The 18,074-nt window shown below is 39.4% G+C and overlaps 2 protein-coding genes across 2 annotated transcripts; one reads left to right on the top strand and one right to left on the bottom strand.

Moving 5' to 3' along the window:
* Window positions 1-12,405: 12,405 nt before the first annotated feature.
* LOC148103772 (uncharacterized) lies at window positions 12,406-13,266 on the bottom strand. The gene has a single exon (XM_087838210.1). The coding sequence runs from the start codon at window positions 13,264-13,266 to the stop codon at window positions 12,406-12,408; it is 861 nt and encodes a 286-aa protein (XP_087694336.1).
* Window positions 13,267-15,945: 2,679 nt separating this feature from the next.
* Window positions 15,946-16,735, top strand: LOC102786958 (histone H4). Its single transcript, XM_006809787.3, has one exon. The coding sequence runs from the start codon at window positions 15,976-15,978 to the stop codon at window positions 16,285-16,287; it is 312 nt and encodes a 103-aa protein (XP_006809850.1). The 5' UTR covers window positions 15,946-15,975; the 3' UTR covers window positions 16,288-16,735.
* Window positions 16,736-18,074: the final 1,339 nt, after the last annotated feature.

The following is an 18,074-nucleotide window of genomic DNA, read 5'->3' as shown; positions in this document are numbered from 1 at the left end:
ATTAAGAATATATATATATATATATATATATATATATATATATATATATATATATATATATATATATCTTGTAACAACAGTTAAAGAGCTGTGACATGTTTCTGACACATGACAGGATATGTTTTTATTTAACGATAAAGTTACATTAACTTGAATTTATGTGCTATGTAAAAAGATCAGTAGTGTAAATATATATATATATATATATATATATATATCTTTCATCTTATGTGTGGAAATGAAATGGGATAATTTAAATGAAAAGGAAAGCATAGAGCTAAGAACCTCCAGCTTTGTCATTACTGTTTTATGTATATATTTTAAAGCCCTTATAGTTCCACACGTGAGAATATTTGTAGTCCTCTGCATTTAACCCATTCACTCAGTGGAAAGCTACCAATCCAGCGCCCGAGGAGCAGCGTGTAGAAATGGTTCCTTTGGTCAAGGTTACCTCAGGGTAGCCGTTTGGTGGATTCAAACAGCCGACCATTCTCTAATGGGGCAACCACTTTACCTACTGAGCTATCCCCGCTCCCTGCTTTTTACCATTATTAGACGTTATTAAAGCTACAGGGTACTTTTCCTGCTCTGTGTAGAAACAACAGAGGTAAAATCAGACTGATGGGCAGAGTAAACCAATCAACAGACAATAAAAGGAAACATCTCTCTGTGTTACGTAACATATTTGAATTATACAGACCAAATATAACAAGCATTCCTAGAAAACACACCAGCCGTACTATCATTATTGCTGTGATGGTGTAGAAAGCTTTCTGTTTTGAATGATCAACCTTCGAGCTTTTTGCTCCCATTTCTCCTGGACCTGAACCAAGCAGAACACAGAGAACAGAGAGGCTACAAAAAGAGACGATAATTAACGATGCCATCATCAGACAGAAATATGGAACATAGGGAACTTCAGGGTAACACAAAACTGCTGCTCCAAGACAACCAAAACACATCAACCACACACATCCAGTGCAGATGTTTCTGATCCTGACCCCACCCGAATGTCTCAGCCCCATATAGGTGATGGGGTGAACAACAGCCAGGTAGCGCTCCACACATGTCACATTGTTAAAGAATATCTCTGCAGGATAGACAAAAGAAAGTGAATGGATCCCCATTAGAAGTAATACCGAGTTATTGGTGTATATGCCACATAAGTAAGCAATGGCCCCTAATACATATATCAATTCAATAGCAGTCATATGATAGGTGAAAATGTCAGAGTGAGTTGTTGCTGCCAAGAAAGACTGCTGCTGCCATCGTTGGTAAGCCACGTAGAGGATGAGTACAGAGAGAAAAAGTACAACAAATATCTTGGTGACAAAAAAATAGGTGTTCATCGAAGCCAGTGCTTGAGGTAACGCAGTCAAAGGCAGAGGAAGACGAGTTATCTGACATGTTGCTTAATGGGGTGTTTGGCGCTTGTGTGGAGACAAAAAAGGAAAACCGTTAGTCGGGGCATCTAATTAAAGAAATTTACCAAAGTAAACAATGTCTCAGATAAATACACCAAAAATACTGTCTAGGTTCGCATTGCCGGCAATAAGTCGGACTCGTTCCCGGTGGGTGATGGGCTCCGCCAGGGCTGCCCTTTGTCACCGGTTCTGTTCATAATTTTTATGGACAGGATTTCTAGGCGCAGCCAAGTGGCGGAGGGCTTTCGCTTTGGTGGCCTCAGGATCTCATCTCTGATCTTTGCGGATGATGTGGTTCTGTTGGCTTCATCGGGTGAGGGCCTCCAGCTCGCACTGGAGCGGTTCGCAGCCGAGTGTGACGCAGCGGGAATGAGGATCAGCACCTCCAAATCTGAGGCCATGGTTCTCAGCCGGAAAAGGGTGGAGTGCCCACTCCGGGTCGGGGATGAGGTCCTGCCCCAAGTGGAGGAGTTCAAGTATCTCGGGGTCTTGTTCGCGAGTGATGGGAGAAGGGAGCCGGAGATCGACAGACGGATTGGGGCTGCAGCTGCAGTAATGCAGACGCTGCACCGGTCCGTCGTGGTGAAGAGGGAGCTGAGTGTAAAAGCGAAGCTCTCAATTTACCGGTCGATCTACGTCCCTACCCTCACCTATGGCCACGAGCTGTGGGTAGTGACCGAAAGGACGAGATCGCGGATACAAGCGGCGGAAATGAGCTTCCTCCGAAGGGTGGCTGGCATCTCCCTTAGAGATAGGGTGAGAAGTTCGGCCATCCGGGAGGGGCTCAGAGTAGAGCCGCTGCTGCTCCACATCGAAAGGAGCCAGCTGAGGTGGTTTGGGCATCTGGTAAGGATGCCCCCTGGGCGCCTCCTGGGTGAGGTGTTCCAGGCATGTCCCACCGGGAGGAGGCCCCGGGGCAGACCCAGGACACGCTGGAGAGATTATATCTCTCGGCTGGCCTGGGAACGCCTTGGTGTTCCCCCGGATGAGCTGGAGGAGGTGGCTGGGGAGAGGGAGGTCTGGGCCTCTTTGCTTAGGCTGCTGCCCCCGCGACCCGGCCCCGGATAAAGCGGATGAAGATGGATGGATGGATGGATGCTTTAAATGGTGACCTGCCTGAGGTGTAACTGGTGCTAACTGAAGCAAAAACCCACATGAAATATAGAGGTGTCCCCAACATCTTTTAACGACCAGTGAAAATGTACATAGCAATAAAAAAATAATAAAAATAATACTCCCATCTTACTATTTGTTGTTCTCCTTTTAGTATTGTTTTAATCCAAACACACACGTTGCTCTTCACTGACATCCAGCCAACAGTGTGTAAGGATGTGCAAATGTATTACTGAATGTGGTATAAAGATGGGCATCAGTCAAACAAATGATGGACTTTGCATGATCCCACACTGTAAAATGTGATGACATCTGTTGGCTGCTGGACTGGCAGGTTGTTTTTGATTGTGTACATTGTTCATTATCCAGTGTGTTGTCCACACTGTCTTTTTCTCTGGTCCCCTTCCCATTCGGACCAGGAGCGACATTTTTGGGACCATGAAGCAGAGTTGCAGTCCTACATGCCTCTCTGCAGCTTTTCTCTCCTTGCTATCCCCCCAAAACCCCGTCCCCTTAGAGACTGTGTCAGCTTCTACAGAGAGAAAAAACAAACTAAAAATTGGCAAAAACAAAAACTTAAATATAAAAAAATCAAAAAGAAAGAACAATACAGTATCCATCCAACATCTGCACCTATTAGTGTATGACTTAATAATTGATCAACAAATCAACTTACTCTGCCTTGCAGAAACCTGGTTGCAACAGGATGATTATGTTAGTTTAAATGAATGAACAACACCGAGTCATTCTAACTACCAGAAACTTTGAAACACAGGCTGAGGGGGCGGTGTTGCAGCAAATTTTTACACCAGCCTAACCATTCTCAACCAAAGACCAAGACAGTATTTTAATTTCTTTGAAAGGCGTCACTTAGACAACCTAAAATGCTTATGGAGGACCACAAGAGCCACACGCATCGAAATAAAGAATTCTGTGCATAAATAATGAGTTGTAGAATAAATTCTGCATTTGTAAATTCTTGTTTGAATTCCAATTTAATAAACTGATTTTTAAAATGCTTTTTAAAAACCCTGAGTTTCCTCAGTGCATCCTACTGAAAATGATGTTGCTTTGCCCTCACATCTGGAATCCCAGCTACTAGAAGTTTCCACTGACAGCACTTTAATGTTGCAGTGGGGGAAACTGGACCTGAGCTCCTTCTGGATTCCTTTCTCAAAGGAGTACCCATGTCTGGCACTAAGAACTGTGAAACTCCTGCTCCCGTTCACCACATATCCGTGTGAATCAGGATTTTCCATTGTGGCCACAACCAAGACCAAAGCCCAAAACAGACTCAGAGCAACACTGAAAGCTACTCTGAGAGTGAGCCTTTCCTCCATTCCACCCAGACTCGACATGTTTGTGTCTCAGAGGCAGGCTCAAGTGTCTCATTGGGAGGTGAACATAAAAAGGGAGTTGCTGCATGCAAAAAAATGTAAATGTTGTGATTGTTTGTTGTTGTTCATTTGTCTCCAATATAAAGAATAACTTTTGGTTCTGCCAATGAAAAAAGGTTTACTGCTGAAGCAACTTTCAGATTCACTCACAGATTATAAGGCTGTATGTTAATTTGCGCTTTATTTAAATTTTATTACAGTTTATTCATTTAATTGGAAAATTATTTTCAATGTATTTATTTTAACACCACATTATTTATCAGATTTCTATTTTTCTTTTGCTGTAGTAAAATTGAATTATTAATTATTTTTGTGTTATTAACTCTGACTTGAGCCTTTGAATTTCTACTTGCAGTTTGATTTTTTTCATGAATTGTTAACCTGTTTGGCATTTGGTTTTATGTCCAGGTTCAAGTACACATAATAAATAAATGAGTTTGGGATTGTTACATTGTATCATTTCATCATCGTGCTTATTTGACAAGGCTTTAGCCGTTAAAATTAACTATACTTGATTTATCTACTAAATATAAATCAAACCAAATGCAACATCAATATATTCAACGCAGTGTTAATATCTGAATTGGCCCTGGGCCACTTTGTAGTGGAAAAGTTGGACCCGAGGTAAAAAGGTTAAGAACCCCTGCTCTTGATCTTTTACATTTTCTGAAAGCCCTCTTTTGTCTGATCATTTCTTAATAACAGTACAAATTTTTGTGAACAATGTAACAAAAACCTTAAAAACCTTAAAGTCCATGGGACCCAGGTCACATGGACTAAGGCCTGTCCACCAGACACTCGCCCTCGGGCACCCTCCCTGGGCCTGGCTCCAGGGCGGGACCCCGGTAACTAGGGGTGAAGTCACTGAGGCAGATAAACAACTCTTTGGTGGCAGAGCCCCTTAGGTGGATGAGGTCTGCCCTGAGTTCCTCAAGGCTCTGGATGTTTTTTTTTGGTTGTCTTGGTGGACACGCCTCTACAATGTTGAGTGTTGATCAGGGGTAGTCCCTCTGGATTAGGAGACCGGGGTGGTGGTTCCCATCTTTAAGAATTTTTAAGAATTCCAGCTATAGGGGAATCACACTCCTCAGTCTCCCTAGGAAGTCTATGCCAGGGTGCTGGAAAGGAGAGTCCGTCCGTTAGTCGAACCTTGGATAGAGGAGGAACAATGTGGTTTTGGCCCTGGTCGTGGAACACTGGACGAGCTCTTCATCCTCTCAAGGATACTTGAGGGTGCATGGGAGTTTGCCCAACCAGTCTACATGTGCTTTGTGGACCTGGAGAAGGCATTCACGGTCAAAGGTTCAGGCCTCTCCCTGAACCTTTAAATGGTGACACAGGAAAGAAAGGTGAGTAATCACATCTCATAGTCACTTCTTTGCACCACCTTTATTTCTAGAATTGCACACACATTTGCCCCAGCTCTCCTCAATGGTTAACCTTATTTGCTCTCAGTAACAACCTTTCCTTTTCGCAGACAGGCGCCACACTTACTAATGAGGAGCAGCTGTGCAGGACCTGGAACCAAAGGGCTACATACTGATTACAAAATAGAAAATAAATATTCAATAAATAATTAAACTTCTGTGCAAATGTTCCTCATGTGCAAATCTATGCTCAAGGTGCAATGCTAAATAAAGTTGATAAGGTGCTTTTTAAAAAGTGCAACGGTGCTCCTAGCATGCTATACAAGTTATAATGTTCAATTCAATTCAATTCAATTCAATTTTTATTTATATAGCGCCAAATCACAACAAATGTCGCCTCAAGGCGCTTCATAGATACAGAGAAAAGCCCAACAATCATATGACCCCCTATGAGCAAGCACTTTGGCGACAGTGGGAAGGAAAAACTCCCTTTTAACAGGAAGAAACCTCCGGCAGAACCAGGCTCAGGGAGGGGCGGCCATCTGCTGCGACCGGTTGGGGTGAGAGAAGGAAGACAGGATAAAAGACATGCTGTGGAAGAGAGACAGAGATTAATAACAGATATGATTCAATACAGAGAGGTCTATTAACACATAGTGAGTGAGAAAGGTGACTGGAAAGGAAAAACTCAATGCATCATGGGAATCCCCCGGCAGCCTACATCTATTGCAGCATAACTAAGGGAGGATTCAGGGTCACCTGGTCCAGCCCTAACTATATGCTTTAGCAAAAAGGAAAGTTTTAAGCCTAATCTTAAAAGTAGAGATAGTGTCTGTCTCCCGAATCCAAACTGGAAGCTGGTTCCACAGAAGAGGGGCCTGAAAACTGAAGGCTCTCCCTCCCATTCTACTTTTAAATACTCTAGGAACAACAAGTAGGCCTGCAGAGCGGGAGCGAAGTGCTCTAATAGGGTAATATGGTACTACAAGGTCATTAAGATAAGATGGGGCCTGATTATTTAAGACCTTGTATGTGAGGAGCAGGATTTTGAATTCAATTCTGGATTTAACAGGAAGCCAATGAAGGGAAGCCAAAACAGGAGAAATATGCTCTCTCTTTCTAGTCCCTGTCAGTACTCTTGCTGCAGCATTTTGGATTAACTGAAGGCTTTTCAGTGAGTTTTTTGGACATCCTGATAATAATGAATTGCAGTAGTCCAGCCTGGAAGTAATAAATGCATGAACTAGGTTTTCAGCATCACTCTGAGACAGGATATTTCTAATTTTAGAGATGTTGCGCAAATGGAAGAACGCAGTCTTACATATTTGTTTAATATGTGCGTTGAAGGACATATCCTGGTCAAAAATGACTCCAAGGTTCCTCACAGTGTTACTGGAGGCCAAGGTAATGCCATCCAGAGTAAGAATCTGGTTAGATACCATATTTCTAAGCTTTTCAGCGCCGAGTACAATGACCTCAGTTTTATCTGAGTTAAGAAGCAGAAAGTTAGTGGCCATCCAAGTCTTTATGTCTTTAAGACATTCCTGCAATTTAACTAATTGGTGTGTGTTATCTGGCTTTATGGACAGATAGAGCTGGGTGTCATCTGCATAGCAGTGAAAATGTATGCTATGTCTTCTAATGATGCTGCCTAGGGGAAGCATGTATAATGTAAACAGAATTGGTCCTAGCACTGAACCCTGTGGAACTCCATAATTAACCTCAGTGTGTGAAGAGGACTCTCCATTTACATGCACAAATTGGAGTCTATTAGATAGATATGATACAAACCACTGCAGTGCAATACCTGTAATACCTACAGCATGTTCTAATCGCTCTAACAGGATATTATGGTCAACAGTATCGAATGCTGCACTAAGGTCAAGAAGGACGAGCACAGAGATGAGTCCACTGTCAGAGGCCATAAGAAGATCATTTGTAACCTTCACTAAAGCTGTTTCTGTGCTGTGATGAGCTCTGAAACCTGACTGAAACTCTTCAAATAAACCATTCCTCTGCAGATGATCTGTTAGCTGTTTGACAACTACTCTTTCAAGGATTTTTGATATGAAAGGAAGGTTGGAGATTGGCCTAAAATTAGCTAAGACTGCTGGGTCTAGAGATGGCTTTTTGAGTAAAGGTTTAACTGCAGCCACCTTGAAGGCCTGTGGTACATAGCCGATTATTAGAGATAGGTTGATCATATATAAGATCGAAGAATTAATCAATGGCAGGACTTCTTTGAGCAGTTTTGTAGGAATGGGGTCTAAAAGACACGTTGATGGTTTGGAGGAAGTAATTATTGAAGTTAACTCAGAAAGATCGATTGGAGAAAAAGAGTCTAACTTAACATCAATGGAACTAAGAGTAGCTGTAGATAATATTACATCTGTGGGATGATTATTGGTAATTTTTTCTCTAATGATAAAAATTTTATTTGTGAAGAAGTTCATGAAGTCATCACTAGTTAACGTTAAAGGGATGGTTGGCTCAAAAGAGCTCTGACTTTTTGTCAGCCTGGCTACAGTGCTGAAGAGAAACCTGGGGTTGTTCTTATTTTCTTCGATCAGTGATGAGTAGTAAGCTGTTCTGGCTTTGCGGAGGGCTTTCTTATAAAGCAACAAACTATTTCTCCAGGCTAAATGATGATCCTCTAAATTTGTGACACGCCATTTCCTCTCCAGATTACGAGTCATCTGCTTTAGGGTACGTGTTTGAGAATTATACCACGGGGTCAGGTACTTCTGATTAGAGACCTTAGTTTTCACCGGAGCTACAGTATCCAGAGTCGTACGTAGTGAGGAGGTGAAATTATTAACAAGATAATCGACCTCTGTTGGGGTAGCGTTCAGATAGCTGCTCTGCTCTGTGTTGGTACAGGGCATTGACGATGATAACAGTGGCTGGATTATATTCTTAAACTTAGTTACAGCGCTTTCAGAAAGACATCTACTTTGATAAAGTCCACTCTCCACTGCTGCGTAATCAATTATTGTAAATGTAAATGTTATCAAGAAATGATCAGACAGGAGAGGGTTTTCAGGAAACACTGTTAAATGTTCAGTTTCTATGCCATATGTTAAAACAAGATCTAGAGTGTGATTAAAGTGGTGGGTGGGTTCTTTTACATTTTGAGAGAAACCAATTGAGTCTAACAACAGATTAAATGCCATGTTGAGGCTGTCATTTTTAGCATCAACATGGATGTTAAAATCACCCACAATAATTATTTTATCTGAGCTCAGAACTAAATTAGATATAAAGTCTGAGAAATCAGACAGAAACTCTGTGTAAGGCCCAGGTGGACGATAGATGATAACAAGTAAGACTGGTTTCTGAGTTTCACAGCTGGGGTGGACAATGTTAAGCATCAGGCTTTCAAATGAATTAAAAGTCTGTCTTGGTCTTTCATTAATTAATAGACTGGTGTGAAAAATTGCTGCCAAACCGCCCCCTCGACCTGTGCTTCGAGATTTCTGGTAGTTAGAATGACTCGGGGGTGTTGATTCATTTAAACTAACATAATCATCCTGCTGCAACCAGGTTTCTGTAAGGCAGAGTAAATCAATTTGTTGATTAATGTAAATAATCCTAGTAAGGGAGTCCTCTTCCATACAGCTATGTTTTTTAAACTTCATATTGCGATCATATTCTGATAAGTATTAAGCAAATAGGAATGACTATCAGCAAAATCATAAATGAATTATGTTTCCGTGTTTACCCAGCAATGCCATTTCTTTTACTCAGAATTTTGTATGATAGGTTGGCATGATTCCTGCAGCCACACACAAACATTAATCTGACAAGGGTCAAAGCTGGATCATGTCCACTCAAAAAAATCCTGACATTAGAACGAACCTTTTCATTACTCAAACTGCATTTCTCATTCACTATATTAATTCGATTTATATTTCCATTATTTCTTTGACCAAGAAAAAAGATAATTTCCTTTTACCGAAGTACGTACTTATAAATACATCTTCATTTATAGGATGATTAAACACAAGAGATTCATCTGAAAGACTAAAAACATCAAATGTAGCTAAAATGTGAACTTTACTTAAAACAAACTTAAGTAGGATACATTTTCTTTTGAACGCATCTTTTAGAAAAAGCAATAAATTCCTATTTTTAATGCTGTTGTTAAATAAGCTTGACTCCAACATTCACCTAATAATTTAAATACCAAAGACTGGAAAATTTGAATGAAAACATGGCAAACATAAATGGAGTTTACATAATGTACATTTCATAATGAGCATGAACAGTCATCTTTACTGGAATGCCAGTTCTTAACTATATAAACAGACTTGCTGTTTGGCAGAATCCCCTCTAAATGACCTCTAAATAAAGCCTGGTGTTTGTTCATATTGACTTAAACCAAGCGTTTAGAGAATTTGACTACGTTTCCATAATGTGTGCTCTTTGCTGACTGTGAACGTGTAAAATCAAGTGTTCTCTGAATTAAACAAATTTTCTCCACGTTCGTTCCCAGCCAGGTGTGATGGTTTCGTTTATTTAAGCAAATGAAGGTTACTGTGAATCATCAATGGCCACTACTTCAACTTCAACCTGCAGTGCTACTGCTAATCAAAAACCTGACATTAAAAACAACTGAGGGGCTGCATACAGTTGCCATAGAGATGGTATTTTTGTCGCTAGGAATACAATATGTCTTACACCATCAATAGGATACAAGCCACATATATATTAAAGACACGATATTATCGTTTTGGACATTTCTTTCTCACATTTATGATGATATATACAGATTCAGTATATATACAGGATGGATGTTGGATTAAAAGTCTGCATTTATGCATTTGACAGAAGAAGTTAATGCAAAGGCACACGTGTTATAAGTTTACTTTTCAAGTTTTAATGCAACACAATTATAATACAGAATAGGCTGTGATGACAAGACATGCAAAATAGATAATAGATCAAATGCACCTGAAAGGTTCCATACAAGCTTAAAGACAATGTTTTTATTCAAATAAACATAAACTGACCACAAAAAGAGATTAATTCAGTAATGATTTTTATGAGATTTTCTGATTGTTGTATTTGTTTTTCTGTGCACACAGTAACTCTGAATTTATATTTAAATCTGAAAGTTAAAAACTTGTCCTTTAATTTAACAGATGTGCTACTCGTTATTTAACGTATAACTTCACCTTAAAGCCAAGTGCATCATGTGTGATGCATCAAGTTTTAAGATCACCATTGTGACTTTTTTCCTGAAAAACCTGTTGTATACAATCAGACACATGCAGTACTGCCGTGAGTGATAAACTGCACAAAAATGCCAAATGTAACAAAAATCATACAAATTAAAAGTCATATGCAATTGATATTTAATTTAACTTAATGTAATTTAATACATTTATTTTTTTGTCAGAAGGTTCAGTGAACACTTCAGTTTCATGCAATTATTTCACACTGCAGGCGTTACAGTTATTTTTTTTTCTATACCTGCTATTATTTCATTTAATTTCAGTGAGGTCCATATTTTAATTAAATTAGTAGTGATGGGATTTCCGGCTCTATTTAGAGAACCGGCTCTTTCGGCTTGGCTCACTAAAAAGAGCCGGCACTTTCGGCTCCAAACCGGCTCTTCAGGTTGTTTTGTTACTTTAATTAATTTATTATTAACAATAATATAAAATTATGCACAAAAGGAATTACTAATGTAAAAAGAAAGTGGTTTTATTTATATATGTTTATATATAAATATGTACAGTGGCCCCTAGAGACAAAACACGTACAAACTTCAAAAAGCACGTACAAACTCCAAAACACATTTCTAGCGTTAACTGAACTTCCAAAACAGAGCTACCCAGATCACTTAAATTACACAATTGAAAGCATGTGTGTATGGTTTGTGTATTTATACACAAGAACTCATATATATTCAAATAATTGAAAAAAAAAAGTTCATTTACCTGTTACTACCACACACCAAATCCGGTTGTTGGTACTTGCTGGCTAGCCTCTATGAACAAAAGCTCAACACTGCCCCTAGCATCCTGGAGCACTTCTGTTGTCTTTTGTACATGTTTTGGAGTTTGTACATGCTTTGTCTCTTGGGGTCATCCTAAGTATAGTCAAAGGAACTTGCAAAGACAAGCGTCTGGACTTCTTTAAGTCGTTTCACCTCTCATCCGAGAAGCTTCTTTAGTTCTAAGGTCAAATGTTCTAAGGATACTCCCACTATGTTTAAATCTGGGACTCCCCACCATTTAACCTTAGAACTGAAGAAGCTTCTCGGATGAGAGGTGAAACGACTTAAAGAAGTCCAGACGCTTTTCTTTGCAAGCTCCTTTGACTACGATGACCTGGATGACTGAGAACCTTCACAGACATATCGTAAATATACTTTTATTTATTCACTCCACATAAAATGTAATAAATAAATCATATAATACAAAAAACAACTACCACAGTTCAACTTTTAACTATTTAAATTTTCAGCTTTTTCCTTTTAAACAAATTTAAAATGAAACAACACAAAACACAGCAAACCACAACACAATAAAATATTAATTAAAATATGAAAACAAAAAGAAGATGCATATTCTCTGTCATATAGACCTGCATGAATAAGCTTTCTGAATCCGTTATCATCCGCAGCTGAAAATAGTTGTGTATGATTACTATACCTTTCTAATGTGACGTTGTTGTCCCTGGCTCTCTTTCTCTCTCTCCCTCCCGCTCTTTTCCTGTGCTACTGCGAGTGTAACTACCGCCCCTCCCCCCTCTGCCCAGCGCAAAGCACAAGGCTCGTGTGTGGAGTGAAGTGGGAAAAAAGTGCGAGAGAGAGGGTGAGAGAAAGAAAAAAAACCCCACGGCTCGCGATAAGGAGCCGGCTCGTGTTGTTCACGTCAAAGATCCGGCTCTAAGAGCCATTTCGTTCGCGACCGACACATCACTATGAATTAGGTTGGTGCACAAAGTTTGACTCAAATTGAATCCTGCTACTTAACACAGTATTTAGAAAGAGCAACACAAACTGACACAGGAAAAGCACACTTTTAACAAATCGTACACTTCTGCTTAAATTCCACCTATTATTATTTTTGTGATTGCCTATTTTGTTTATTTTTAATTCTTGCTGAAACAGCTACAGGATAGTTTTCCTGCTCTGTGTAGAAATAATAGAGGTAAAATCAGACTCATGGGCAAATTGAACCAGTTATAAGACAAGAAAATGACACACCTGTCTGTGTTACGTAACAGATTTGAGTTAGTCAGACCAATTGTAACAAGCATTCCTAGAAAAGACACCACCAGTACTATCATTATTGCTGTGATGGTGTAGAAAGCTTTCTGTTTTGAATGATCAATCTTCTCCCTGTTTGCTCCCATTTCTCCTGGACCTGGACGAATCAGAACACAGAGAACAGAGAGGCTACAAAAAGAGATGATAATTAATGTGGCCACCATCACAGAGAAGTATAGAATATAGGGAAGATCAGGGTAATATAGAGCTATTACTCCAATCCAAGTAAAGCACATTAACCACACACACCCAATGCAGATGTTTCTGATCCTGACCCCACCCGAATGTCTCAGCCCCATATAGGTGATGGGGTGAACAACAGCAAGATAGCGCTCCATGCATGTCACAGTGTTAAAGAATATCTCTCCTGGGAAGACTGTAGAAATTGAATACATCCCAAACTGAAGCAACACTGAGCTATTAGTGTATGTGCCACATAAGTAAGCAATGACCCCCAGTACATTTGTCAGTTCAATGGCAGTCATATGATAGGTGAAAATGTCAGAGTGACTTTTTGTTGCCAAGAAGGACTGCTGCTGCCATCGTTGGTAAGCCACGCAGAGGATGAAGATGGAGAGAAAAAGGTTAACAGATATCTTGATGATGAGAAAAGAAATGGTGATCGAAATCCCAGTGCTTGAGGTAACGCAGTCAAAGGCAGAGTAAGACGAGTTATTTGACATGCTGGTTAATGTGCTGTTTGGCGCTTGTGTGGAGAAAAAGGGGGAAAAAGGTTTGTCAGGAAACAACACTTTACTTCATGATATTTGACTTTTGAATATCAAATACATAATATATATAAAAAAAATTACCTTTGCAATTTCTTATTTATTTTTAGACACAATACAACTTAAAAGTAATAATAATACTAATAGATATATTTTGAATATTTTTAATTTTGAAACAACTCACTACTACCAAAAATATTAGAAACTGCAAAGATATTTACCAACGTAACTAATGTCTCTGAGACATAAGTAAAAAAAAAAACTTTCTATACTTTGTATGGTGACCTGTGTGACGTATAACTGGTACTAACTGAAGAAAAAACTGACATGAAACGTAGAGGTGATGTTAGTTACTGAAAACAAAATATATACAGTTAATAATACTAATGATCTCCACCTTACCAATTGTAGCTCTCGTTTTAAGTCCTTTTCCTTCAGATCAACATTCACACGCTGCTCTTCACTGGTAACCAGCCAGCAGTGTGTAAGTTTATGTGCAAGTGTACTTACTAAATGTGGTATAATGATGGGCATCGCTCAAACTAATGATGGACTTTGCATGATCCCACACTGTAAAATCTGATGACATCTGTTTGCTGCTAAACTGGCTGTGTGTTTTGTGAAATATGACTGTAAGATTAAAAGAATTACTTCATATAGGGAAAAATATATATCACATATGCAGGACACCTTAAACTACTTTTTTTAATTAAGCAGCAACGCAAAACAAAATCAGGGCTGTATCAAGACACGAGGACTAAAGCCCAATTCAACCAGACCCAGAACTGATCTGGAATTAAAACAGGACTACAACAGTTCAAAATCAGGACTACTTAGGATTTAACCAAGACAAAACCAGAATCAAAACTAGATGATAGTAGCACTAAAAATCATCATAGACCTGCACTACACTTATTTTTTAATTCTACCAAAGTCCACTATTTAGATTAAGAAAAGTTTATATAATTATTTAGCCTTGTTGTGCAAACAAGCCTGCATAACTTAATAAATATAGAATTTAAAAAATAACAAACCTAAAAAGAAACACTAGGTACGAGATACATGAGTACCTATGATACGGTGATACTTTTGGTAAACAACCATTTGACTAACATGTGTGTCTCACCTGCTCTTGTTCCATCTCTGATCTGTCCTCATTCTCCTCTCTCTCCCTCTCTGCTCCTCTCTCTCCCTCTTTGTGCTGACAATCAAGCCAAACACCAACATCATCAAATATATAGATATATATTCAGATAAAAACACACTTTTTAATTGTAAATCAAATCAGACTAAATGTTTATTTTTTTAGGTTGATAAATATAAAAAACATATTTGTTAACTTTAAGAGTAAAGAGAGAAACTATCTGTATTTCTTAATTATAAATGGCACCAAATTGTATTCACAATTGAATACAATTTTTTTTTATAAAGATATATAAAGATATCTGTAGCTTTAATTTGAATAATAATATATGTGGCTTTGAGTTTTTATATGTAGCATTTTAAAACTGAACCCAAGTTTTGTCCAGTTAAAAAATGAATAAAAAATAAAAAGGATTTTAACATTTACATTTTCAGGAAGAAAGTGTTTGAACTCAATAATTTCATTCAAATAAATTTTTCCTTTGAATGAAAACAGTCAACTCTTGAGCCACATGGCGATCGTTGGGAGCTCGCCTTGTAATCGGAAGGTTGCCGGTTCGAGCCCCGGCTTGGACAGTCTCGGTCGTTGTGTCCTTGGGCAAGACTTCACCCTTTGCCACTGGTGGTCAGACGGCCCGGTGGCGCCAGTGTCTGGCAGCCTCGCCTCTGTCAGTGCACCCCAGGGTGGCTGTGGCTACAATGTAGCTTGCCATCACCAGTGTGTGAATGTGTGTGTGAATGGGTGGATGACTGAATGTAGTGTAAAGCGCTTTGGGGTCCCTAGGGTCTAAGTGAAGCGCTATACAAATACAGGCCATTTACCATTCCTGTTATGCAGTTGTAAAAACTTTTAAAAACAAGAATTCAGTTATTAGTCAAATAAACAATAAAATAATTTTCATTTTTTAAACAGATTTGTCCCAGATCTCTAAATTTCAAGTACTTCAGCTCAACTGAAATATGGTCCAGTCAGTCTAAATGTCACCAGTCTAGCTCAGACTACTGTCAAAGCTCTGCTGTAGGTGAAAGTTGAAGATACTAAGTATTTCCAACACACGCGCATGAATCTGAAGTGTTGCTTGATGGACTCCTAAATTTACATCTCATGTAAAAGAAGACATAAAAGAAAACATGAGCAGCTGAAACTACCGCCATCTACTGGCCTTTGGCGGAAATGAGGAACAGCATGACTGTGACTGCGAGTGGCGAGTAGCACTGGTTGTCTCCATCGCAGTTTACTGTACACTGAATAAATACGCTTGTAGATTTCGCAGAAAAAACATTGACATGACATTGTGGGTGCGATTTGGTGTGAGCCTCCCTTCGGTTAGACTTAATTTGTCATTAACAAAAAACAACCTTTCCACATTTAGACAATAGAAGAGTGGGCGGAGCCACTGAACTTCGCGCCGTCCAGCGAACCGTCTGTTTTCTTTTACGTCCGCCGATCACACATAATAACACGGCTCCGTGGGCTTGAGGTTCATTCGACTTTGTTCGTTCAGAGAAGAAACTTTAACCATGAGTGGAAGAGGCAAGGGTGGCAAAGGACTCGGTAAAGGAGGCGCCAAGCGTCACCGTAAAGTTCTCCGTGATAACATCCAGGGCATCACAAAGCCCGCTATCCGTCGTCTGGCTCGCCGCGGCGGAGTGAAGCGTATCTCCGGTCTGATCTACGAGGAGACCCGCGGTGTGCTCAAGGTGTTCCTGGAGAACGTCATCCGTGACGCCGTCACCTACACGGAGCACGCCAAGAGGAAGACTGTGACCGCCATGGATGTGGTGTACGCTCTCAAGAGACAGGGCCGCACTCTGTACGGTTTCGGCGGTTAAACTCCTTCACCCTAATCCATCAAACGGCTCTTTTAAGAGCCACCCACTTCACTTTGAGAGCTTTGTTCTGTGATTGTGTTATTTTAGTCATGTTTTGGCAGAAACTTCTAAAAGTTTTAGTGAAATACCTGCCAGCGTCTCCCCACCAACTTCTGAAGTAGTGGAAAGTAGTAGTACAAGTAACTTCACATAATTTACCGACTTACACTGTCAACATATTTAAATAACTCTTTCCCTATAAGAGATGGTGTTTGAAATGAAAGGCACACATTTAAATACTAATTGACTCCGCCACAAACTGGTCTAAAGCTTATTCAGACCTGATCAATACCACTGTTTAATTACTCTCCTACAGCAGGAGTGTAATCCCTTTGAATCACCTCGTAGTTGAATTGTGCTATATAAATAAACTTGCCTTGCCTTAAAATCACAACATAACCTACATAAAAGGAACATTATCTAGCAGAGAGATTTTTAGTACCTAAATCTTATGCGAAATGCAACATGTCTGTTTAAAGTGCAAACAAAGTATCAAAGGCTGTTATTGTAAATGCTCTGTGTTGGAACAACGCACATCACAAACAAGTTTTGCCAGGTTGTCTACATTTATTAGAAATGCTTCCAAGCTTAAAAAAAAAAAAAAAAAAAAAAAAAAAAACCCTTTAAGAGAGACCACATTTACAGATCAGAAAATACACCATACACAAAGTGTGTTTTCATGTAGCGTGCAGCTGTGGCTCGCTGGCGGTCTAAATGAATCTCAGACCTAAATGAGAGTTTGTAGCGATTTATAATTATTATTAGTCTAAACTTCTTTAATCCGCTCAGCTGTCTTGTTTTTAAGTTTTAGTGCAAGTACAAACAATGAGAATGTTTATGCTCTTACTACACAGATTTGTTTTTTCAGCAGGTTTATATAAAAAAGTTTGGGTGATAGCTTTACAATTTAAGTCAGTCAAATTTACTTTATTTCATTACTTTAAGCAAGTGTACTATCAGAGGTTGTGAGTGGCTCTTAAAAGATCCGTTAGTTGGTTGAGGACAGTCGCTGGATTTTCTTTAGCTTTCTCAGTCTTCTTGGCCTGGATGTTGGGCAGCACACCACCCTGAGCGATCGTCACTCGGCCCAGCAGCTTGTTCAGCTCTTCGTCGCTGCGGACGGCCAGCTGCAGGTGGCGGGAGACAATACTGCCTACATATGCTATTCTACATGCTTTTAAATCTTTTAAAATTACAGCTCATAGTTTTATATGTGAATTATACAATGCTAAATTACTATTAAACAAACAGACTGACTAAGTATTTTAGACTTTAGTTTACTTCAGCCATATTCCATATAAAAATAGAGCCATGCCAATAAAAGAATATGAGTTTAAGGACTCAACATCATTACTTCAGTTATAGTACACCAACATCTCTTACACATTAGCACTAAGGGAACACTGAATGACCTGGTGGTTTTTGTCCATAAAACTACTCATCTAAGATTACCACAAAGTAAAAGATCTCTCAGCAAAATTACGCAACATTTTAGGCACTACTGCCCCGATCAAATCAGTCAGCTGGGATTTTTTTTTTTTTCTTCTAAACATGAACTACTGTTACAGAAACAAACATGGACTACTGGTGTCCCACACAACAACTCAATGTCCACTATGTGAAGGAGCCAAACATATGCCTTCTCCTCTCGTTAGCTGAGATAAACTGCTGGCATATTGGTTTTACATCTATGCTGTCCAGTCTCTCCTGGTGGACATGGCACACAGCAGCATTGTTTAATCTCATTT

Source organism: Neolamprologus brichardi, chromosome 3, assembly GCF_056152115.1.
Source record: "Neolamprologus brichardi isolate AB-2024 chromosome 3, ASM5615211v1, whole genome shotgun sequence".
Lineage (NCBI taxonomy): Eukaryota > Metazoa > Chordata > Actinopteri > Cichliformes > Cichlidae > Neolamprologus > Neolamprologus brichardi.
This window is presented reverse-complemented; position numbering and strand designations above follow the sequence as displayed.

What these genes read in the sequence shown, in the direction of transcription:
- LOC148103772 (XM_087838210.1), bottom strand. Translation starts at nt 13,266, where the DNA reads ATGTCAAATAACTCGTCTTACTCTGCCTTTGACTGCGTTACCTCAAGC.
- LOC102786958 (XM_006809787.3), top strand. Translation starts at nt 15,976, where the DNA reads ATGAGTGGAAGAGGCAAGGGTGGCAAAGGACTCGGTAAAGGAGGCGCC.